The sequence below is a fragment of the Salmo salar genome, chromosome 14, assembly GCF_965601325.2.
Source record: "Salmo salar chromosome 14, fSalSal1, whole genome shotgun sequence".
NCBI classification, from domain to species: Eukaryota; Metazoa; Chordata; class Actinopteri; order Salmoniformes; family Salmonidae; genus Salmo; species Salmo salar.
In genome coordinates this window covers 8,205,102-8,230,977 of record NC_138304.1, presented here as the reverse complement: position 1 = coordinate 8,230,977, position 25,876 = coordinate 8,205,102, and the positions used below count along the sequence as shown (strand labels likewise).

Below are 25,876 nucleotides of genomic sequence, written 5' to 3'. Positions count from 1 at the left end.
ATCAACTGATTACTGATTAACAAATAAATAATCTGAGGCTGGAGCCTTTGGTACTACTCACCATCTTGACCCCGTCTGCTGTGGCTCCCCCCTCTGCCCTGTCGGCTGACCCGTCAGAGCTGACCCTGGGCAGGCTGAGGGAGGACTTCATGCCCAGCCGGAAGCCCAGGTTAGTGTTGTTGTTGGAGGAAAAGTTGGGCTTGAGGTCTCCCCCCTGGTTCTGCGGCTGCTGGTTCACCATCATGGGCCTGACCGTGGCCGTGTTGGCCTGCCGCCTCTCCTCGCAGATCCCACCGCTGCCACCGGTCGGCACATTTTCCGCTTCCCTGAAGAAGCGGTCGTAGCGGTCCAGGTAAGGCGGCCTCTCGGGCAGGAGGTAGTAGTGCGTGTTGCTGATTTTGCGGCCGTCGCGGACAATGGGCAGGATGCAGGGCCCCTTGGCCAGGTCCTTACCCTGGGCTTGTGCTTGGATGACCTTGGGTGCGGCGTATTTGGGGTCCAAGGCAAAGCTATGTGTGGTGGGCATGAGCTTCCCTGGGGACGTGGAGAGGTAGGATCCGTATGTGGGCGGAGGAGGGGCACTGGGGAAAACCATTGTCCTTTGCTGGGGGGAGCCCACCTGTTGGCCCATGGGACTGGGGGTGCGCGAGCCCGGCTGAGACAGGGGATCCCGCGGGGGGATCTGAGGGGGCCGGTCCTGGACTTCCTCAGAAGCTGGAGTCAGGGACAGGGAGAGGTCACCGGACCAGCGGGTGTAGTCCCCCCGTTTGACAGGGCGAGGCGGGATGGGTACGCGTGGAGGGATCTGGGGCTTGTCCTCAGAGATGAACAAGATGATCTGGCGGTGGACGTCCATGGACTGGAGGCCTGAGCTTGGGGACAGCGAGGGGGGCTGGTGACCTCCTCCCGTGGGCACATTGAGCCTCCTCATGCACTCCTGCTGGAGCTCCTGAAAGATCTCAGCTGACTGAGAGAAGGATGTGGAGGCCAGGTCCTGCTTAGAGGGCAGGAAGAGGTTGTCCTCCAGGGGTTTGTCGGCTGCACCGGCCATGGCCTTCTCCTCACCAGCCGGCAAGGCCTCTGTGGGGCTGTGGCTCTCACCCATCCCCCCCTGCTGCTGATCCAGGCTGTTGATGGAGCTCACCTCCATGTCCTCCTCGTCCTGCGCCACGTCATCGTACGCAGGAGGTGGAGGTAAGGGCCGGGTGTCCCAGTCCACCACTGGCGTGGGGTGTAAGGGGCGGGGCAGCGAGCGCCACGGGCTCTGGGTAGGAGTACGATCCAGAATAAACTCTGCGTCCAGGGCCAGCTTGGCCAACGAGGGCACCTGGAGCTCCACCACCGGGGAGGGGGAGGATGCGGCCAGGGGAAACTCCTCCCCAAAGTCGATGAGTGACACCTCACTGGGGGTGTGGCCTGAGCCCATAGTCCGGCCCCCCTGTTTGGAGGCGGAGACACATGTGGCGGGTTTCAGCTTGAGGCCTTTGATGGAGCCCACTTTCAGTAGCGACAGCCCCTTGAGGCCTGAGGCGGTCAGCTCCTCGTCCTCAGTCACCGAGTCGTAGCACGGCTCTGGAAAAACAAACAGACAAATGCAATTTAACGACTTTGGCAACTAATGACTTTGGCATCTAATGACTTTGGCAACTTTACAATACTTCTACGCCGTAACCGCTCATTACTCATGTAGCACTGTAGTCCATCCACAATGCCCCAACGGTCTACCTTGAGTGATCAACCTTAAGCCTGCCTTTGATGCAAGATTTATTTATGTACATAATGAATGACTCTGTAGTTGTCCCTGAAATGAAAAGGTAATAATCCTCAGTGTGTCTATTTGTAATGTGTGGATATAAATAAATTGTTTCCATTTCATACATTGTACATGAATGGAAACAAACATCCTACAGAGAAGATTAGAATATTTTTGGTGATGGAATCATTCACAAACGTTAATAACGACCATAACATTTATTTTAAGCCAGGCTGCAATACACAACAATTTGGTCCACACATGCTTCATTTCTCAACTCTCTGGTTAGGCGTTAACCACTCAATGCACAGAAACGCAGACTGCACACCTGTTCGTGACAGAGGTGGAGAAACAACAAGGTTAGGGAGGAAGAAGAGAAATGGAGTAACTGGCAAGAGAAGGAAAGAGAAAAAGGGAGGGATGGGGAGAAGAGGGAGAGAGAGAGAGATGTGAGGAGAGATTGCACACGGTGTACCTTCGAAGACTGGAGCTAGGAGATAACAGAGAGGGCCAGAGCAATGTGTGAGCTGGAGTGAGAGACTACACTTACTCTTGACAAGCACCAACGGCTGGGGGGGACAAGTAGGTGCCTCCTCTGAAAATGCCACCACCAGAGAGAGAAGGAGAGGGGTACAGGAGAGAGCGATAGAGGGAGATCACAAAAGTGTGTGAAAGAGAAAAAGAGAGGGCTGGAATAAATAAAATAATAAAATAATAATGGAATAAATAAAGTACAACTACGGAGAAGGACAAACAAATAATAATCATAAAGGGACGAGTACAAGTCAGATTGGACTCATTGTGTAAACAGTCAAGTTCAGAAAAGCTCAACCAAAAAAGATAAACCACAAAAAAGATAAGCCATGAAGAAAAACATGCCATTGTGACGATAATTCCTTGAGTCACCGACAATACTTTAGACTGGTAGGTTGTTTAGGAATGGGCCACTCACTTTTTGCTCGTCCTGGTAGCTGAGTAGGCCGGGCAGCATTGAGGTCCAACCCCAAGACATCTGGTGGGTCCATGGGGTTCCCTAGGTACAGACTAGAAAGAGAGAGGGGATGAGAGCGAGAGAGCAAGAGAGGAGGGAAAGAGAGAAAGTGGGCGATAGAGAGAGAGAGGACGAGAGAGATAGCGGATGAGAGCAAGAGAAGGGGTAGAAAGGAAAGAGAGAGAGATACAGCAAGCGAATCAGAGAGAGAGAGGGGACATTTATTGATTTACCATACCAAGAGGTTCTCTACCCGGGGCTAGCCATAAATCAGGTGTACAGAGGCTCGCCCCAGGTTTCACATCTGCTTATCCAACCCTGGGCCATGTTCAGTTGTCGAACGTTGCAGATAGAAATGCCATCAATAGAGCCAAAGTGATTCCTTATTCTAAATGTCAGAGGCATGTCCTACATAGCATATTTGTATCTGAATGTTTCAAAACGTTGCGTCCTGCTGAAGGCACCCAAGGTCTGCCTGCTACTGTCATTTCAGCTGACTAGATAGACAGTAATATGAACAATAGTCTACTGTCCTCTAGTGGTAAAAAAACAAATCTACTTTTTTTTGCCAAGGCTGGGGTCCTGCAAGTATAACAAACAATTACAAAAAAATGTATGCACTGTAAGTGGCACATATCACTACAAGTAGATAGAAGCACAAGTTCTGAGGATATGTCTTACTCGTCGATGCGGTCCGGGAAGCCCCAGCAGCGGTGTGGGTCTGTGTCTCCATGGCCTGTGTGGATGAAGCTGTGTTTGAGGGGCCTGCTGATGTCATGGGCCGACAGGCCTGCAACCGAGGTCACCACGTTCCTGGGGAACTGGCCCAACTTCAGCGTGCGCTTGTTCTGGCCCCGCCACCAGTAGTTCTCCGCTCTGAGAAAGAGAGGGAGGTAGGTCGACGTACAGGTGAATGTGAGACATTTTTCAGGTACAGACAGACACACACAGGTGGGTGCAGATACATACGCATGGCACGCACGCATCCACCACAAGCAGGCATATAAACATAGACATAAATATAGGCAATAACAAACTATAACAAAGCGGTTCTCCACACCCGTTTTGGTAAAAAGCCGAGGGATGGCGCTGGAGAAACGTAACCACTCTCGGATTAATAGAGGGAGTTATGGATGCAAGGACTGACCATCCATGATATCACAATTATAGTTTTAACCATGTTTTGAGGCTATATAGTGTTTGTTTACATTTACTTTGTTTACAAACATTGGAGTAAAACAAGCTTATATTTTGGGTTCTGTATTATGTAATGTGGTATGCTTTGTGTGGACCCCAGGAAAAGCAGTTGCTGCTTCAGCAACAGCTGATGGTGATCCTAATAAAATATTAAATATTATACACACAGGCAGGTTGGATAAGCAGATGTGAAACCTGGGGCGAGCCACTGTACACCTGATTTATGGCTAGCCCCGGGTAGAGAACCTCTTGGTATGGTAAGTCAATAAATGTCCCCTCTCTCTCTTTCCTTTCTAACCCCTCTCTTGATCTCATTCGCCATCTCTCTCATTCTATCGCTTCCGCTATCTCTCCATCTCCCACTTTCTCTCTCTCCCTTTCTCTCCCTCCTCCTCTCTTTCTAGTCTGTACCTAGGGAACCCCATGGACCCACCAGATGTCTTGGGGTTGGACCTCAACGCTGCCCGGCCTACTCCGCTACCAGGACGAGCAAAAAGTGAGTGGCCCATTCCTAAACAACCTACTAGGCTAAAGTATTGTCAAGGAATTATCGTCACAATGGCATGTTTTTCTTTGTTGTTTATCTTTTTTGTGGTTGTGCTGCCTACTTATTCTGGCTTTTCTAAACTTGACCTTTTACACAATGAGTCCAATCTGACTTGTACTCGTCCCTTTTTGCTTTTTATTTGTTTGTCCGTCTCCGTGGATGTACTTTATTTATTTCATTCTCTCGCTCTCTTCTTCTTCTCTTTCCCACACGCATACATACACTCACTAACACAGACACACTCCCAAAGGCATGCAAGAAGTTGCAGACACATGCACATACACAAGCATGCATAGAAAAACACAATGATGACAGAATATTGATATGCAGTTCATTAGTTGATCACACATACCTGCCCTCGATGATGGTGATCACGTCATTGACCTGAATCTGAAGCTTGTTGACCTCTTCAAAGTTCTGCAGTGCGCACATGTCTGTTGGCATGGTCTGGAATGGAATGGACACACACATACATACATACGCACACAAACACCAAGTTTGAGTACATTTAACTAACACTGCACCCCAACAGTGGGGCACAAGGCATCAAAATGTAGTCATTTGAGTTTTTCCCCCAAACATCTTCCATTGACATCAGTTCAGCGCAAACATCAAGTTAGGATTCCTCAGTTGGTAATGCCCATACAGTAGAAGATTCACTAGGTGGGGCTATAGGTCCATTTAACACATGAAGGTTGTGTATTCAATCTCAAACATACACATTGAAAATAGACTCGGGCAAAACACACCCGTGAAAACATGCATGCAGATGACTAACACTGGTTTAACACTGATGTACCCCCTCCACACACACACAGGGAAGTGTGTACCTCGAGCAGGAACTCCCTGAGGGCGACGAAGGTGGGCCTGTCATCAGGTTTCTGGGCCCAGCACTGCAGCATGACGTTGTAGATGTCCTGGGGACAGTCCTCTGGCTTGGGTAGACGCTCACCCTCCTTGTCTATCTTGTGTAAGATCTGAAACACATACACATACACAAAATACTTAAATTGAACCCACAATGAACCATTGACATAAACCCCCAAAATATTAGTATTTCTATTTTGTGTGTGTGTGAGTGAGTGAGTGTCTGCGCATGTGTTTGCTTTGTGTCTGTGTATGCGTGTACCTGGCTGCCATTGAGGCCCAGCCAGGGCTCCTGTCCGTGGGTATACATCTCCCACAGCGTCACCCCGAACATCCAGGCGTCTGTGGCGTGGGAGAACGTCCGCGTTTTCAGGCTCTCCGGGGCACACCTGGAGGGGGATGACACACACAGCAAACACACCTTAAGAAGGTGATGAGAAAATGGAAAAAACACACACTATGCATAGCCACATCAGGGGCTCATTCCCCAGGGCACAATGTTGTAGAACGTTCAGATTAAAAAATACTTTACTTAGAACAAACATGTCTCATGCATGTAAAATAACAGAATCATGTCAGCTCTCTTCATGGCATTCTATCTGCAACGTCAGACAACGTTTGCCTACTGAATGTGGCCCTGATAACACCGACACAGAAATACACGACAACCTTTCCTCCCCCGGTGGCAACACACACACACACACTCCCTTTCCCACTGCACTCTCCCCTCACCCAACCACCATCCCCTTTCCCCGTCCCACTCACCACGCGAACGGCACCTTGCGGTGCTCCTGCATGACGTAGTGTTCATGGTTGTTGGGCAGCGCCCGCATCAGACCGAAGTCGCCGATCTTTACCCTCTGGGCCGATGCCAGCAGGATGTTGCGGGCGGCCAGGTCACGGTGGATGAAGCGCCGCTGCTCCAGGTAGGCCATGCCGCACGCCACCTGCACGGCGTACTGGCACAGCATGTGGATGAGGATGGGGCCCTGCGGCCGAACGCAGCGCAGGCGCTCCAGGAGGGAGCCAAGCGGGGCTAGTTCGGTCACCTGGAGAAGGAGGGTGTGTTGTTAGTGCTGGGCTGGAACAAAACTGTAATGTCTGTGAGCTCCCAAGAGTTTAGAGCAGTGTTTCCCCAAACCTCTTCTCAAGTACCTCCAGGTATTTGATGTATTCCTGAGCTAACACACAAAATTCAACTAATGAAGGGCTTGTTGCCTAATGGAATCTGCTACCAGTCCGGCAATACGCAAAATAAGTAGAACAGCTGGTGGTACTTTAAGAGAGGTTTGGGAAACCCTGCTTTACAGGGAGTGGTGCTGAGGAGAGCGCCGGGGGAGGGGTAAGGAGGTGACAACAATAACATTATTAGTCGACTCCAAACACAATGTACTCCACATCAATACAAAATAATACTGAGGAAGTACAGGGAGGTAATGACGTAGAGATGAAAAGAACAGAGTGGAAATGTCAGCCCTTATTTTTGTCCTTTGTCTCAATAACTCCGTCGGGTGTGGACCGGAGGCCTTGAGATTCTGCCCTTGATATTATTTAAAGGGTTCACACAGTTTGTAAACTTGACATTGTCTGCGCTTATGAACAGTATAGGTTTTGAGTGTAAGCTGGTGGTGCTGCTATTTAGGCATGTACACAAGCATGTACAAAAAGCAAAGCAAAGCAGCTGGAAAGATACCGCTCTGTGTCAGCTGTCATCGGTGAAGAAGGTGCATTTTGTATCCATGATCCTTTTGCAAATGTAATCTGATTTGGGGACTCAAATTAAGTATTTAACATGTGTTGTGTGTGTCCGTCCATACCATCTTCATGGGTTGTGTGAGCACCACTCCGTACAGCCTGATGAGGTTCTGGTGGTCCAGGGAGTGCATGGCATTGACCTCGCAGATGAAGTCGTCCAACGCCTCCGGCTGGCTCAGCATGTCTGTCTTCAGACACTTGACCGCTACAGTCAACTGGAGAGAAAAATGAGGGACCATGTTAGCAAAATGCTAAATCAAAATCCAAAGGGAAAGCTATTGATAGCCAGTTGCACTTACTAACAGTCTGGAGGCCGCAGAACAGTCTTAAACAAGGAGACAATAGAGCACCAGGTTGCACTTCCTGAACAAGATTATTTTTTACTTTATTGTTTGTTGTACAAGTTGGCCTGCCCTACATGCTAATCTAAATGCTGTTAAGGACAGCGGCAACTTGCTGAAATGATGAGGTAAATTATTATAAATTATGCAGTAGGATAAAAAAGACGGGAATGGAGGTCCTACTACAGCATAACATAGGAGATCAGCTGACCTTATTCCCATTAAATTGGTGGTCACCCACCCAACTGTGGCTCAGTTGGTAGAGCATGGTGTTTGCAACGCCAGCATGGTGTGTGCAACGCCAGGGTTGTGGGTTCGATTCCCACAGGGGGCCAGTACAGGAAAAAAAAAAAATGCATGAAATGAAATGTATGAATTCACTACTATAAGTCGCTCTGGGTAAGAGCGTCTGCTAAATGACTGATATGTAAATGACTAGATGTTCGATGGCAGTTTCACTGCTTATTTTCATTCTTCCCCTCAAAATCAGGGAGTGATTTAGACCTGGGTCACCATGTAGGTGCAATTAATAATCAGATAGAACAGAAAACAAGCAGGCTCCAGACCTCAGAGGGTAAGTTCTAAAATGTTTTGTAAACTATTCCCTTGGATACTGATCTGTGACACTGCACCTGGCTTTACTATTTCCATCTGGCCATATTGTGGTCACTGCTGGAGAGTGTTTGGACAAGATTCTCTCTTCATCACTCCCTTGCTCCTTCCCTCTCTCAAGGTCACATCTATAGGGGTTAGTGGTCAAGGGTTTGACCAGAACAGATGTTGAAGGGAGGGTGTTATGGTCATTTTTTCACATGTTGTCATGGTTTGAACTTTGAACCCACTGATACTTTGTTTCCCAGGGTGATCATGAGGGACTTTTATATCCTATTCCCTCTCTTCCTCTGTCTTTCTATCCTGATCCCTACTACTGTATACCTGAAGCGTTCCATAAGTGTTCCAGAAGCATGTGTGTTATTAGGTGTGTCTAGATGGGACCCTGTTTTCTAAACGGGGGCCTATAGGGGGTAAGATACAGACCAATACCTCTCCCACTACCAGCCTTTCCAACACACATACACACACAAAGAGTACAGTACCCACACACTACACTCCCACCCCCCAGTCCCTCTCACCACTTTCCCGGTGGGCGTGAACCACTCGCCCCTCTTGACCACCCCGAAGGAGCCGTCGCCCAGCTTCTCGAAGAGCGCAAGGTCCTTCTCGCTGATCAGACAGGTGAGGGCCTGGTGCTGGGGGGGCTGGGACAGGGACTGAGGATCCCCCTCAACCGCTGGGGGTGGCGTGGGGGACAGCTTGCGGAAGGAAGAGGTGGGCGACGCCTGCTGGAAGTCCCCGCCATCCGGACGCTTCCCACTGAACACCTGGAGAAAGAGAAGAGAGGGAAAGAGAGTGTTAATACAACATGAACAAAAATATGTGCTCCACTCTTACTAAGTTCTGTAAATGAGTCTTTGGGTGCTGTAGCCCAGGAGTTATCCTCTACAGCATCAGTGTCCCGAAATCGGGACAGTTGCTGCTCAATATGCGATATGTGACTAGAATGGTGTTGTAAACAATAGCCAACTTTCCAGGATAGATATGTCTTATATCATCAGAAAGCTTAAAATTATTGTTCATCTAACTGCAGTGTCCAATTTACAGTCGCTATTACAGCGAAAAAATACCATGCTATTGTTTGAAGATAGTGCACAACAAAACACTTATCAAGGCAACTGGTTTGATACATTCACCTCTGACAGTAAATAATCTACTTATATTCAGTAATCTTGCTCTGATTTGTCATCCTGAGGGTCCCAGAGATATAATGTAGCATAGTTTTGTTTGATAAAATACATTTTTATATCCTAACCCGATCCATGTGTTTTGAGTGAATTCCAACTCTTTCAACAAAACAATTTATGAAATCTAAAAATTGGCAAATTGTTGTTTAACCCGGTCATGTTCGGTTTCTGTGCAATCCTCAGACACTCTAGAAGGCAACCAAACTTGTTTAATCATTCTACATTAAATATTGGCTACACAACATTTCAAATTAGCCCATGAAGGTCAGCCATTATTATGAACCAATGAGACAAGCGGTGTTCACTTGATTGACAGTGTCTTGGTACAATGACCACCTATCATTTTGAAACATAGCTAGCTAGATAGCCAATGATCTGGGCTTTACAGAAGTATGTGAACGCCCTTTGTGCGACAAACAGCCATCATGCTAGAGCTGTGCGCAACAGTTTCATTTTCATGTGAAAGCAAACAGGACGCACGGTAGTTTACATTATGCAGTGGTTTGTTATCTTCTACAAACTTTTCTCAAAACGGAAAAAGTAAAAAATGGCTAATAATAGTAGAAAAGCTCAATCGAAGTCAAAGTATGCAAATTTGGATGAAATGATTGCAGAAACTGATCGTGAGAGTGACAAAAAACGAATGGATGAGGACGAATGAGTGAGCACAGTTTTGATTCCAGGGCGGAATAAATGTTTTTGGAAGGAAAAGGTCCACTTTTAGATCAGCAAGTAAAATAAGTTTTTGCTTCTCATGCTAATGCAGTTAATTTAATGGGTGCATATTCATTTGAGATATTTTTCTTTGATATAACACACACACACACACACACACACACATTAACAGTCAAAAGTTTGGACACACCTACTCATTCAAGGGTTTTTCTTTATTTTTAATATTTTCTACATTGTAGAATAATAGTGAAGACATCAAAACTGTGAAATAACACAAGATAACATCTTTGCACACTCTTGACATTCTCTCAACCAGCTTCACCTGGAATGCTTTTTCAACAGTCTTGAAGGAGTTCCCACATATGCTGAGTATGTTTTTTTTTCTCACTCTGCAGTCCAACTCAACCCAAACCATCTCAATTGGGTTGAGGTCGGGTGATTGTGGAGGCCAGGTCATCTGATGCAGCACTCCATCCCTCTCCTTCTTGACAAAATACCCCTTACACAGCCTGGAGGTGTGTTGGGTCATTGTCCTGTTGAAAAACAAATGATAGTCCCACTAAACGCAAACCAGATGGGCCGGCGTATGTCTGCAGAATGCTGTGGTAGCCATGCTGGTTAAGTGTGACTTAAGTTCTAAATAAATCACTGACAGTATCACCAGCAATGCACCCCCACACCATCCCACCTCCTCCTCCATAAATCACGGTGGGAACAACACATGCTGAGATCATCTGTTCACCTATTCTGCATTTCACAAAGACACAGTGGTTGGAACCAAAAATGGCACATTTTGACTCATCAGACCAAAGGACAGATTTCCACCAGTCTAATGTCCATTGCTCATGTTTATTGGCCCAAGCAAGTCTCTTCTTATTATTGGTGTCCTTTAGTACCGTTTCTTTGCAGCAATTCGACCATGAAGGCCTGATACATGCAGTCTCCTCTGAACAGTTGATGTTGAGATTTGTGTTACTTGAACTCTGACGCATTTATTTGGGTTGCAATTTCTGAGGCTGGTAACTTTAATGAACTTATCCTCCGCAGCAGAGGTAACTCTTGATCTTCCTTTCCTGTGGTGCTCCTCATGAGAGGCAGTTTCATCATTGCACTTGATGGTTTTTGCGACTGCACTTGAAGAAACTTTCAAAGTTCTTGAAATGTTCCAGATTGACTGACCTTCATGTCTTAAAGTAATGATGGACTGTCGTTTCTCTTTGCTTATTCGAGCTGTTCTTGCCATAATATGGACTTGGTCTTTTACCAAATAGGGCTATCTTCTGTGTACCACCCTTACCTTGTCACAACACAACTGATTGGCTCAAACGCATTAAGGAAAGAAATTCCACAAATTAACTTTTAACAAGGCACACCTGTTGAATCAATACATTTTTCTGTGTCAAATCGCCAATTGGCAACCCTTCCCCTATGGGATTAATTGACACATTAACAAACTTTACAATAATTCACTATGGTAATTAAATTATAATTCTTCTTCCGGCATTCTCTGAATTATGCATCACATAAAGAGTGAAAAAAATTAAATACATCAATACATGATTAGATTATCCAAACAATAGTTACATCCCTGGAGCAGTACAATAATATACATACATATATACATGTATGTATATGTATATACACACACACACACACACACACACACACACACACACACACACACACACACACACACACACACACACACACACATATATACACACACACACACACACATATATATATATACACACACCATAAACACACAAATACATAAAAAATAAAAAAACATTAGTCACTTGAACCCAGTCTGACACAAAGAGAAGACACAATCTATATACACACTCCATTAACCACATAGAAGATAAATATTTGGACTATTTAATTATAGGTATCCCTTTTTCTTTTATTCCATTCTTTATGTAAATATTCCGCAAACAGAAATGCACAATGGACAAAAAAACATTTCAATATCTCCTCATCACTCAGCCACGTAATGCCAAGGTATATCTGGTGTGCTTTCTGGAATAAGAGCAAGCGTATATCATGGTAGAAAGGGAAATAGAGGATAAAATGAGTTTCATTCTCTATTTCTTCGAGGTCACAATAAATACATCGTCTTTCCTCTTCCATTTCACCACAATACTGACCTGTTTCAATACACAAAGGCAATATCCCTGATCTTACCTGTGCACATAACAATCTCTTGTTTTTAGGTAGGTTATACATAATATATCGCTCACACACTAATTCACCCTTAAACCCAAATTGAGAACCTTTTGTTTGATTATGATTAATCTCCTCCACCCATTTTTTTTTTAACAGTTGTTTTTTAATCATATCTCTGTCTCCCTTAATTTGGTTTTCATACAGATGTTCACAGTTGCCTAGGCTCCCCCTATGGATAGATCCCATTGAAAAACTTCACTAGCTATTCTGGCAGTTGGCATTTGCAACAGTCTATTCCAAAGTCTCACCATAGCGCCTTCCATCTCACCTCACAGGATTCCCAGCCCATGTCCTCTGTTATTGCAAGTATAGGTGCAAACTTGTGGACACCTAAAAAGTAACTTACTGCTTTGTTATGAACATGTTTGTTTTTAAAATACCTCTTGGCACCTCACACTCCTGCTGAATAGTCCAGAACAGGACACACGCATGTCTGATACAGTTTGGAATACGTGGCATAACCAATATCTTTGAGTGTTTGTTTTTCCTATAACTCCCCCAAGAGCTCTACTTACTGAGTCGGCCAGGGCAGATGTTGCGTATAGAAAGGTAATATGTTCATCAATAAAAAGACCCAGATATTTAGAAATGCTAGTAAACTCCAGAATGTCTTCACCAAAACAAAACTGAAAACCACTTCTCTTAGTAGCTGGTTTTCTAAAAGTCATTATCTGTGTTTTTGTCTGGTTAATCATGAGTCTCCATCTTTTACACCAAGTCATTATCTGTGTTTTTGTCTGGTTGATCATGAGTCTCCATCTTTTACACCAAGTCATTATCTGTGTTTTTGTCTGGTTAATCATGAGTCTCCATCTTTTACACCAATTTGACTGCACATAATAACATGTTCTGCAGGTCTTGTTTAGGGTCTGCCATCAAAACAATATAATCAGCATATAAAAGAAAACTTAGCATTTCATCATCATATCTTACTCCAATATTTAACTGTTTAATTTATTTTGCCAGATAATTTATAAACAAAGCAAACAAAGTCGGTGATAAGGCATCTCCTTGTTTTACACCCGAGGGTGTGGGAAACCAATCTGTACGATATTCATTAACACGCACACAAGCAACTGGTACTTTGTAAAGAGACTGGATTGCTTGATAACATTTCTCATCAACCCGTCTTTAACAAACTATAGGCCAAAAGATACCTATTTACAAAATCAAAAGCTTTCTGGAAATCAATGAAACATGCAAAATAGGCTTCTCTTCATGTTCATGTAATCTATTTCTAATTACAGGCTCTGGATTTACGAAAACCGTTTTGTTCTTCCACCTGAATGTTTTGGTGTAATGTAATTGTAATTAGCCTATTGTTGAGGATGGATTAATATCATTTATAAACTGTACTTAATAAACTTATGCCACTATAGTTCAGTGGCACTCTCGGGTCATTTTTTGAAGATTTGGGAATGGGATTCACTATAGACTTATACCAAGTTGATGGCAGTATACCTGTACTCAAAACATATTTGGAGCAAATTATATAGGACGTCAATTAATTTAGGGGATTTTAAAACCTCATTAGGCAATTCATCAATATCAAACGATTTCCCATTTTTTGCAGCGTCAATCACCTTAACTTCTGCCACAGACAGCTCCTCATTTAAGTATAGGTTACATATATAAGAGGGTTCTAACATTGTATTTTCCCGTTTAGTTCTCAGGGAACACGTCTTTATAAAATTCATCCTCAAAATATGCCACATTTTCGTTACATGAGAACAAACTAGCAAACCCCTTCTCCCACTCCACTGTGTAATATCAGAATTCAGCCCCCCTGCTCTTCCCTGACTTCCATTGGGATTTTCTTATGTCGTTTTGGTCCTAACTTATTTATTTGGCTCCAAAACTGTTGGGGATTTCTTGTCTGTATTTCCTGTAATAGCTGCCCTCCCTGATATCTCCGTTTAAATAGGCGCTGTCTTTTATCAAACACATGCTGTTTTTTCTTCAATTCCTTCCTACACTGTTCTCTTGTATTCGTATCTTTACACTGTAAAAATAAGTACTCAGCCTCGCGCATCCCTTAACTCATCATTCCAATAAGGCTTGTTCAGCTTGTAAACTTTCCTGGCCTTGGGGGTGTATTCTTTATTCAAATTTTTTGCCATTTCAGAATATATAATATCACAAAATGTTTCATACCACACATCTAAATCAAATGTTGTTTATTGGCATCTTTCCAGAGTTTCGATGAGTTCCACTAGAGCTCTACATGCCATTTCAGTACACAGAAAGTAATTTGCCACATTTATTTTCTAACATTTAGGCCTATGCGGGGTATGTATCACAGCAATACCTGGTTGAGGAAGTTTGTGGCCGACAGAAAAGATCAGAATTAAAAGAGAATGATCAGGAAGTCCAATTAAGTCAAAACACCCGTATTTTTCGAACATCGGTGTAGAAGATAACACCTTAAATTCCAAACAAGTTTCTAGACCGTCGTGGAGGGTAACTATATAGTCCACCACAGCGTTTCCTTTGCCAGATATGGATGTAAAGTTATCGCATGAGGGGCATATCCTTCCATTAATTATACACATTTTAGAGTCAAAGGAATCTAAAAGGGTTTCCCCATGATGATTTAACAAAGTCATCCAAAGCAACACGTGATGGAATGTCATCAATATAGTCATCTAACCTCCCAATTCGACTGTTAAGATCCCCACATATGTAAATAGCATCTGCATCTGGTATACTTGACTTAACAAAATGACTATAGAAGGACGCATCTCTACCCTGTGTGGACTGTTCAGGTGGCAAATAGCATGAAAACTCAACAAAACAAAAATCTGTCTCCCTATGTTCAAAGCGCAAACCAATAATTCCTTCTATGGCTTTATCGATAATTTACATTTTATATGCTTTCATCATATCAGACTTTACACATATTCCCACTCCCCCAGAGTCCCTGCGGGCTTTCACATGAGTGTTTCTGTTGTGTCCATACCATACATACCCTTCAATATCAATAGTTTCTTGCCGACGCAAATGCGTTTAATTTATTGAGATAATGTCTGGGTTTAAGGATTTTAGTATTATTATCCGTAATTTATTGTTCAATGTAGTCCATCCGTTAACATTCCAATGTGCTATTGAAATCGAATCTCGTAGGGGATGGGAAGCCCCTCAATATGTAGTATGTCCGTCCACCCCATGTCCTGGTCCGCGTTGTCCTTCTGGTTGATCTCGTTTCATGACCCGTCCGCTTCCCATGACAAAATAGTCCTTTCCTCCTGGTATTTCTCTCAGCAGCGTCTTGAAGTTAAGTTCTATAAGGTGATCGGTGTGGGACTTGGCTGATCGAAGAAAGACTTTGTTATAATCAGAGCCACCTTCTCCTCCACAGACCGACACTCCACCTTCACAACCCCGGGACTTTTACCTCTCTCCCTCATCCTCTCAACTGCAATCACCTCTGTTTCTTAGCCTAGGCCTACCGATATCAACTGGTTCACTTTGGAGATTAGGTCCTCGTTTTCATCAGCTGGCAGCCACTATGATAGACACGTCTGGGTCTAACTTTGTTGTTTTGGCAGCGCCTATTCTCCCAGATTCTAGGAATTCTACACAGGACTCCAGACGTCCAACTTCAAGAGCTATGTGGTCTTATAGCTGCTTGTTATTATTCTCCAGTTGAGTCAGCAAAGTTGTATGATTATCCTGAATGGCTTTCTCCAAAGTTGCACGTAAGCTTTCAACTTTACTATTCATTCCTTTTTCAATACTCAGCTTAATTTTGTCCATATTATTTTCCATTTTTGTACATAGACTCCTTATCTCCGTCTTGAGATTAGCCATGCTATTGGCACTTTCTTTCTTTGATAAATTCAGTTCCATGCTTTTCTCACCACTGCATAGATTTCTACCGGAGTCCATATGTTTTTAGCGGTTAAGTGTTTCTGTTATTGCTGTTCAAAGTAACGTTAGATAGCCAGCTAAATGTAATGCTAGGCTAGCCAGATTACTCGCCAAACAATCCCCGACAAGTCTGTCTATTGACCGTCTTTCACCCTCACGGGATTCAGACTTCAGCTACCTCCATTTATGATTCGATCGCTATGTTTTAAACTTTGAAAACGTTTAAAATAAAAAAGTTTAAAATAGTTTGGTCCCATAAAGAAGCAGCAGTGTTTTTCACTGTGTGCACCTGTTAATTGAAATGCATTCCAGGTGACTACCTCATGAAGCTGGTTGAGAGAATGCCAAAGCTGTCATCAAGTGTGCAAAGCTGTCATCAAGGAAAAGGGTGGCTCTTTGAAGAATATCATTGTTTAACACTTTATTGGTTACTACATGATTCCATATGTGTTATTTCATAGTTTTGATGTCTTTGATATTATTCTACAATGTAGAAAATAGTAAAAATAAGGAAAATCTCTTGAATGAGGGTACAAACTTTTGAATGGTATTGTATATGTTTATAGGTATGTGCTGTGTATTTGATGTATTGATGCAGGGCTCATCCATAAAAGTATTGATGAAGTATTGATGACCCCCGATAAAATAAAGGTAAAAAAAAAGAAGTAATAGTAAACTTGAGTTCTAACTGAATAAAAAAAAATCTTCAATAGTGGTAGAGACTGACTAGATGATCTCTGGGAGCCAACTCCAAAGAGACCACATTCAAACGTAGGAACTGGTTCCTCCAGTCTGATCCCTGCTGCCATCTCTGGCTTCACACCCACCGCGCCCTGCCATCTAGAGGTGTCAAGGGGCAAACCCAGAAGTGGAGGAGGGCCAGTGCAACAGCAGCGACTATCACCAAGGGAGAGGACTGTTGGCACCCTGTGCTAGAGGATGATGTGGAGCCAATTCCACCAACATTTTGACCTAAAAGGCAGCCAGGACCTCAGCTAGACATGACTGGAAAGTACAGCCCCCTTCCTTCATCTTTTCCAGATGTTTTTCTCCTTGTCAGTTCTTGGTTCGCTGGTGTCTAACACCAACAAGTATGGGGCTAAGAAGCAAGTAGGCAAGAAAGAGGCATGGAAGCCCATTTCCATCCAATACCTATACTGTCACATCTCACTGGTCATTTACATGGGGCTTGTGAAGTTGAAAAACCTGAAGGACTACTGGAGAAGCTGAAGACTACCAACTGCCTTTCCCCACCACTGTCATGTCTTCTAACAGGTTTCTGACTATTTCATGGGCACTTCATATCAGTGACTCACAAGCTGACAATGAGAAGAGAGGCACAGCAAGCTTTGATAAGCTCTGCAAAATCAAACCTCTACTCTAGCATTGAGGCCTGCAAGACCCATTTTCAGCCCGCCCAGAACCTGTCCATAGATGAGGATGGTAGTCTTAAAGGCTAGAATTGGTCTCAAACAATATATGTGTAACAAGCCAACAATATGGGGTTACAAACTGTTTGTTATGGCCGATTCTGTGTGTCTACACTTGGAATGTTCTTGTTTACGAGGGGAAATCCATCTCAGCCACCGGTAATGGACTTAGTTATGATTCCATTATGGAAATATTGGATTTTCCACTGCTGGGGATGGGCTACAAACTGTTTGTGGACAACTTTTACAAAAGCCCTAACCTGTTTACAGACCTGAGGAAGCTGAATGTATGGTCCTGGGGCACCATTCGTCCCAACAGAGTGGGTTTTCCCAAAACAAAAGTAAACGACATGCCTAAGAGGGCTGATAGGGGTACCATGCGATGGATTCGTAAAGATGCGGATGGATACCAGATAGGTGGCCATGTGCTCCAGTATCCACAAATTGTACAGTGGCGATCACATCAGCAGGAGTGTGAAGGACGCTAATGGGGCATGGCCCAAGAAAAATGTCCTCATTCCACCTGCTGTAAAGGATTACAACAAGAGCATGGGAGGTGTGGACCTGTCAGACACGCTGATAGGCTACCACAATGTTCTTCACAAGACAATGAAATGGTACAAGACATTGTTCCATCACTTCATCAACATTGCTGTGGTGAATGCATTCATTCTCCCGAAGGAAATGGCTAAGAGCTGTGGACAGACCCTCATGACACAGCTAGCCTTCAGAGAGCTGCTCATCCAGGAGCTTGCTGACTACGTCACAAAGTCCACTGCAACACCTTCTGTCCCCTCTACTCCTGCCACCAGTGGTGTTCACCTGCCAAAATACATAACTGCAGACCCGAATGTGCCTCAGAGCTAAAAGAGCACAGCAGGGAGGCGTCGTCGTACTCTGTGCCACAAGAAATCTCCCATCACCTGCACTATTTGCGCTGTTACCCTCTGCTTCACAGCAGAAAGAGACTGCTATGGGACTTGGCATCAGCAGCACAACGTTGTGTAGAGGACTGTGGGTGTTCTAAATACTCTAATTGTAAATAGTGTGAAAATATATATTTATTTAAACTTTGTGTGTGGTTTGTGGTGTGTGCACTTATGATATTAGATAAGTGTTGGCTGCTAACTTGGCCCTTATCTTAGTTCACCTCTGTGTTGGGAGGCATTGGATCAGCATTCTCGTCTCATCTCCTGTTAGTACCGTTTATGTAGGGAAGATAATGATCCATCATGTATGAGATTCCCGGGAGTGTGTAAACTTTATTTTTTTATTACCATAGCATTTTTGTATGTTCTCTATAGCTTTCTGTTTGAAAATGTATCAATTGACCAATTCGGCCACTTGGGTACATTTGGGCAAACTCGTGAGGGACAATTGGGAGACTTCATACTAAATATTATGTAGCTCTCTCATTCTTGAATGCATCAGTCTGAAATCTTGCACACACACTGTTGCCCTGTTGTGGACAACATCTAAATCCCCAGCTTCCTATCTCAATGTATGGCCTTTCTTTTGCATTTAAAGATGATGCAACAAAAATACAAATAGAAAACGCATGGTTTTTTTCCTTGCTTTATCTTTTACCAGATCAATTGTGTTATATTCTCCTACATTCATTTTACATATGCACAAACTTCAAAGTGCTTCCTTTCAAATAGTATCAAGAATATGCATGTCCTTGCTTAAGGTCCTTGGCTACAGGCAGTTAAATTTGGGTATGTCATTTTAGGAGGAAATTGAGATGCAGGGTCCTATCCAGAAGAGGTTATCTGACTTAGCAATGCTGGCCATCTTTTCCATACAAGTGAGAATAATTTGTTGTTCACCATTAAGATATACACTAACCAGCCAGAGTTCACGAAAATTGATGGCTCCTACAGACTGTGAGTCTGTAGCCGTGGCTTGCTATATAAAGCAGGCAGACATGCATTGAGGCATTTAGTTACTGGTCGATTGAACGTTAGAATGGGCAAAATGAGTGACCTAAGCAACTTTGGGTGTGGTATGATCATCAGTGCCTGGCACACCGGATCCATTATCTCAGAAACAGCTGCCCTCCTGGGCTTTTCAAGTGCAACAGTGTCTATCTAGGGTTTACAGGGAATGGAGCAACAAACAAAAAACATCCAGTCAGCGGCAGTCCAGTGGGTGAAAACAGATCGTGAGAGAGGTTGAAGGAGAATGGCAAGAATCGTGCAAGCTAACAGGTGGGACACAGTACAACAGTGACGTGCAGAATGGAATCTCGGAACGCACAACTCGTCGATCCTTGTCACAGACGGGCTATTGCAGCAGACGACCACACCGGGTTCCACTCCTATCAGCTAAAAACAAGAAGAAGGGGCTCCAGTGGGCCGACACTGGACAATTGAGAAGTGGAAAAATATTTTCTGGAACATGAAAGCAAGTTCAGTTTACCTGAGTGGCCTGCGCAGTCCCCAGACCTCAACCCAATAGAGTATCTATGGGATGAGATGGAATGGGCTGTTCGGCAGGATAAATGTACTGCTGTCCAATCTACAGCAATTTGCTGAGGCCATCGTATCAGCATGGACCAAAAATCCCTGTGGAACGTTTCCAACACCTTGTAGAATGCTCTGAAGAATTCAGGCTGTTCTGGAGGCAAAGGGGAGTCCGACCTGGTACTAGATGTTCCTAAAAAAACTGTCCGGGGAGTGTATATCCATATGGAACAGTCACAAATGACAAGAGCAGGTTTAACTTTAGTGGACAGCCAAAGTATTACTTTATTTGTATTTTATTATTAAAGCAGGAAGTCCCATTGAGAACAACTTATTTTTTTACAAGGCAGCCCTGCACTTTGACTTTTGACCACCCGGGCGCCGACAGAGATGGCCGCCTCGCTTCGCGTTCTTAGGAAACTATGCAGTATTTAGTTTTTTTATGTATTATTTCTTACACTGTTACCCCAGGAAATCTTAAGTCTTATTACATACAGCCGGGAGAAACTATTGGATATAAGAGCAACGTCAACTTACCAATATTACGACCAGGAATACGACTTTCCCGAAGCGGATCCTCTGTTTGGTCCACCACCCAGGACAATGGATCAGATCCCAGAAGGCGACCCAAAACAACAGCACCGCAGAAGGGGCAGACGGAGCGGTCTTCTGCTCAGGCTCCGTAGACGGACACATCGCCCACCGCTCCCGAGTATACTACTAGCCAATGTCCAGTCTCTTGACAACAAGGTAGACGAAATCCGAGCAAGGGTTGCCTTCCAGAGAGACAGAGATTGTAACATTCTCTGTTTCACGAAAACATGGCTTGCTCGGGATACGTTTTCAGAGTCGGTACAGCCACCTGGTCTCTTAACGCTTCGCGCTGACAGAAACAAACATCTCTCTGGTAAGAAGAAGGGCGGGGGTGTATGCCTTATGATTAACGAGTCGTGGTGTGATCATAACAACATATAGGAACTGAAGTATATGTATATACTGTACTCTAGACCATCTACTGCATCTTGCCTATGCCGTTCGGCCATCGCTCATCCATATATTTATATGTACATATTCTTATTCATTCCTTTAACGTGTGTGTATAAGGTAGTTGTTGTGAAATTGGTAGATTACTTGTTAGATATTACTGCATGGTCGGAACTAGAAGCACAAGCATTTCGCTATGCTCGCATTAACATCTGCTAACCATGTGTATGTGACAAATAAAATGTGATTTGATTTGATTTAGTTGTACAGTATTCAAAGGAGGAGAGTAACATTGGTTGTCTGTGTGGAGGCAGGGTGGTAGGACCGCAACACCTAGTTGAGTTGAGATAGCTCAATGACCGTTAGAGTTGAAAGACATGCTATCTGCTGAGGCACTTTGTAAAGGGGAGACACGGGCTTGTGCTGTGTAGAGGGAGAAGTGGGCCTGATATTGCCTTCCCTCTTTCCATCTCCCCCATTTCTGTCTCTGTATCTTGATCCCCCCACCATCTCGTTTCTCCCTCTCCCTAGCCCTCTCCCCAGCCCCAGTTGTGTGAAGGGTTATCCTCCTCACTCTCTTTTCTCTCTTCACGCCCTCCCTCCCCCTGCCAGCCAGTGTGTGTGTGCTGTAGCAGGTGTGTGTTGAGGAGAGCCAGGGCTCAATTATATCCAGCGCCCTGTGGTCGGCTCACTTGGTCAGGGGTGTCACAGCAGGGAGGGTGCAGAGTGATCCCTAGCCTGTTATCTTGATATGGGGGGTGGTGAGGGCAGGGGTGTATGCATATGCACACACACACACACACACACACACACACTTGTACAACTAACCTTGTGGGGACACACAATTCAGTCCCATTCAAAATCCTATATTCCCTAACCCCTAACACTAAACCTAACCCGTACTCTTACCCTAACCCTAACCTTAACCTGAAAACCTAACCTTAACCCTAACTCCTAACACTAACCCTAAAACTAACCCTAGCTCATAACCCTTAACGTAATTCTAACCCTAACACTAATTCAAACGTTAACCCTAAAAAAAACTAGAAATAGCATTTGACCTCAGACTAATAAAATGTCCCCAGATAGTCACATTTTTGTTTTTGTTTGTTTACTATTCTTGTGGAGAATAGTTAAACACATCCACACACACACACACACACACACTCAAACAATACTGCCACAAACATGAACAAACAGACAATTACTACACACACACTAGAGGTCGACCGATTAATCGGAATGGCCGAATAATTAGGGCCGATTTCAAGTTTTCATAACAATCGGTAATCGGTATTTTTGGCCACCAATTTGCCGTTTAAAAAAAAAATACTGTAATATTTTTTATTTATTTTTTATTTTATTTTATTTAACTAGGCAAGTCAGTTAAAGAACACATTCTTATTTTCAATGACTGCCTAGGAACGGTGGGTTAACTGCCTTGTTCAGGGGCAGAACGACAGATTTTTACCTTGTCAGCTTGGGGATGCAACCTTACGTTAACTAGCCCAACGCTCTAACCACCTGCTTTACGTTGCCAAGGTAAGTTGCTAGCTAGCATTAAACTTATCTTATAAAAAAACAATCAATCAATCATAATCACTAGTTAACTACACATGGTTGATGATATTACTAGTTTATCTAGCCTGTCCTGCTTTGCATATAATCGATGTGGTGCGCATTCGCGAAAAAGGACTGTCTTTGCTCCGACGTGTATCTAACCATAAACATCAATGTCTTTCTTAAAATCAATACACAAGTATATATTTTTAAACCTGCATATTTAGTTAATATTGCCTGCTAACATGAATTTCTTTTAACTAGGGAAAATGTGTCACTTCTCTTGCAAACAGAGTCAGGGTATATGCAGCAGTTTGGGCCGCCTGGCTTGTTGCGAACTGTGAAGACTATTTCTTCCTAACAAAGACAGCAGACTTCGCCAAACGGGATGATTTAACAAAAGCGCATTTGCGAAAAAAAGCACAATCGTTGCACGACTGTACCTAACCATAAACATCAATGCCTTTCTTAAAATCAATACACAGAAGTATATATTTTTAAACCTCCATATTTAGCTAAAAGAAATCCAGGTTAGCAGGCAATATTAACCAGGTGAAATTGTGTCAGTTCTCTTGCACGCAGAATCAGGGTATACAGAATCTGGCTCGTTGCGAACTAATTTGCCAGAATTTTACGGAACTATGAAATAACATTGTAGGTTGTGCGATGTAACAGGAATATTTAGACTTATGGATGCCACCCGTTAGATAAAATACGCAACGGTTCCGTATGTCACTGAAAGAATAATGTTTTCGAGATGATAGTTTCCGGATTTGACCATATTAATGACCTAAGGTTGATTATATTATAGTTAAGTCTATGATTTCATATTTGATAGAGCAGTCTGACTGAGCGGTGGTAGGCAGCAGCAGGCTCGTAATAGTCAAAGATATATGGTTTAGAGAGAAATAGTCGACGCGTCATAATTCCTGTAATAACTTGCGGCTGAACGTGAAAGGGTTATTTTACCGTTCATGTCTTCCATAGAGAATGTCTTGATCTACTTCAAATAAGGTCTGTGTTTTGTGCTTAAACCGCCTCGGCGTTTTGATACCCGTGTAAATCTCACTAGGTAACGTTTGTCAACAAATTTTCATAAATCCACTCTACAAAAAAATGTATCTTTGCTTATATTAATCAGAGTTATATCCTATGGATATCTACACAGTTATAAAATTGGCAAGGTGGTGTAAGCCTAAACCAAACACAGACCTTATTTTAAGTTAATCTAAAAATATCCTATGGAATAAATGAAGGAAACGCTTTTCAGATTTTGCTAGAAGGTGTCATGGGAATTATGACTCGCACTTTGGTAGTGAATTCTTACCATGCCCATTATTAAAATAGGATTTCCTGCATATAGAAATTAGTTTTTGTTTTCAGCATTCATCACAGGTAACTTAAACTCTATTTTTATTATTCAAACAGTTGAGAGTATTTGTCTCCTAAGCAGACTCTTCAGTATCGTTGTCACTTCAGAGCTGTGTGTGTGTGTGTGTGTGTGTGTGTGTGTGTGTGTGTGTGTGTGTGTGTGTATACATAAAAAAAAATCATTACAATAATCGTCCGATTAATCGGCAGCGGCTTTTTTGGTCCTCCAATAATCGGTATCGGTATATCATAATCGGTCGACCTCTAACACACACATACGCATTAACACAAATACACGAGCGTGCACGCAAGACACACGAGCGTGCACGCAATAACTCAAAACTCAGACACACATTAGTTAACAGAATTAACAGACACACAAAATTCTATATTCCCCAATAACTCCAGGATGTTCCATTATCTTTATGAGAGGAAGAAGGAAACTTTAAACTTGGCTTAAGATCAGGCAACAGGCAACATTTTTAAGCTTGGTTCCTCTCTAGGTTTCTTCCTAGGTTCTGGCCTTTCTAGGGAGTTTTTCCTAGCCACCGTGCTTCTACACCTGCATTGCTTGCTGTTTGGGGTTTTAAGCTGGGATTCTGTACAGCACTTTGTGACATCAGCTGATGTAAGAAGGGCTTTATAAATACATTTGATTGATTGAACAAGGCATGAATTAGACTGCCGATCGGAAGAGCGTTCGTTAGAGCACCCTATTAGATTAAAGCCTTGGGCTTGGTTAGAGTGGAGGCAGGGGCTGAAGTCTTAGGTAGCAGGGAGGCCCAGTGTCAGTGAGTAGGAACGAAAATCAAGCCCCTTTCCTCAGTGTCTAAAGCTGGAGTTGGACATTACTGGCTGAGGGGATTTTTACAGCTCCACATGTCTGTGGTGTGGTGTATGCATCAATGAGTCTGCTTCAGTGTGTGCGTGTATGTCTCGGTGGTGAGTCTGGTGTTCTAAATAGGGGACGGGACAGTTTTTTAAATAGTGAAGATGGTAGACCAGCACACAACCCTAAACTGTAACCACGCACACACAGCGAGCCATACACACAAACGAACACTCTGAGCTCCCCCCCACACACACACACAGTCAGTGGCTGAGGAGGAAGATTATTTGGACGGGTGGTTGGTGCCAGAAGCGGAAACAAACACGTGTAATTTTAGAAAGCTATCATCTCCTCAGCCTGGCTGCATTCTGGCTGAAGCGGCCAACACTGCAGTCTGCATCCCAGAGGCTGCAGCTCCCTACTACTAGACCTCAGAGGGTGACATGGCAGTGAGTAAGAGTGTGTGTGTGTGTGTGTGTGTGTGTGTGTGTGTGTGTGTGTGTGTGTGTGTGTGTGTGTGTGTGTGTGTGGTTATTCAGCAGAAAGTTTGGGGTACAGTTCAGAGTTATACAAGCCGACTCAGGGGTCATATGCAAACTCAATTGACAGCGATAGAGTCAGCCAAGCTGTGTGTGTGCATTCATGTGTATGTGTGCACTGTAAGTTTGTGAACATACTAGAGTCTGTCCGTCTCTATGCGTTCTGTGTACACTGAGTGTACAACACATTAAGAACACGTGCTCTTTCCATGACATAGAATGACCAGGTGAATCCATGTGAAAGCTATGATCCCTTATTGATGTCACTTGTTAAATCCGCTTCAATCAGTGTAGATGAAGGGGAGGAGAAAGGTTAAAGAAGGATTTTTAAGCATTGAGACAATTGAGACATGGATTGTGTATGTGTGCCCTTTAAAAGATTTAAGTGCCTCGAAAATGGTATCCTCTGACACCGCCTGGTGTATAGGTCCTGGATGGCAGGAACCTTGGCTCCAGTGATGTACTGGGCTGTACGTACTACCCTCTGTAACACCTTACGGTCGGATGTCGAGCAGTTACCATACCAGGTGGTGATGCAACCGGTCAGGATGCTCTGGATGGTGTAGCTGTATAACTTTTTGAGGATCCCATGCCAAATCTTTTTAGTCTTCTGAGGGGGAAATGGTGTTGTCATGCCCTCATCACTAGTGTCTTGGTGTGTTTGGACCATG

The 25,876-nt window shown here is 43.8% G+C and overlaps 1 protein-coding gene across 5 annotated transcripts in view; it reads right to left on the bottom strand.

The window, feature by feature from the left end:
- Positions 1-25,876, bottom strand: part of LOC106568689 (activated CDC42 kinase 1) — a 183,282-nt gene that overhangs the window by 20,446 nt on the left and 136,960 nt on the right. For 4 of the 5 annotated variants that reach the window (XM_014139250.3, XM_014139248.3, XM_045693832.2 and 1 more), the window contains 10 exons: positions 8,585-8,833; positions 7,173-7,325; positions 6,121-6,404; positions 5,618-5,744; positions 5,319-5,465; positions 4,841-4,935; positions 3,426-3,620; positions 2,706-2,797; positions 2,304-2,348; positions 62-1,572 (listed from right to left, as the gene is read on the bottom strand). In XM_014139250.3, coding sequence (XP_013994725.1) covers positions 62-1,572; positions 2,304-2,348; positions 2,706-2,797; positions 3,426-3,620; positions 4,841-4,935; positions 5,319-5,465; positions 5,618-5,744; positions 6,121-6,404; positions 7,173-7,325; positions 8,585-8,833 — 2,898 coding nt within the window. The remainder of the gene's footprint in view (positions 1-61; positions 1,573-2,303; positions 2,349-2,705; positions 2,798-3,425; positions 3,621-4,840; positions 4,936-5,318; positions 5,466-5,617; positions 5,745-6,120; positions 6,405-7,172; positions 7,326-8,584; positions 8,834-25,876) is intronic. The other variant, XM_014139249.3, reaches the window with a different exon arrangement.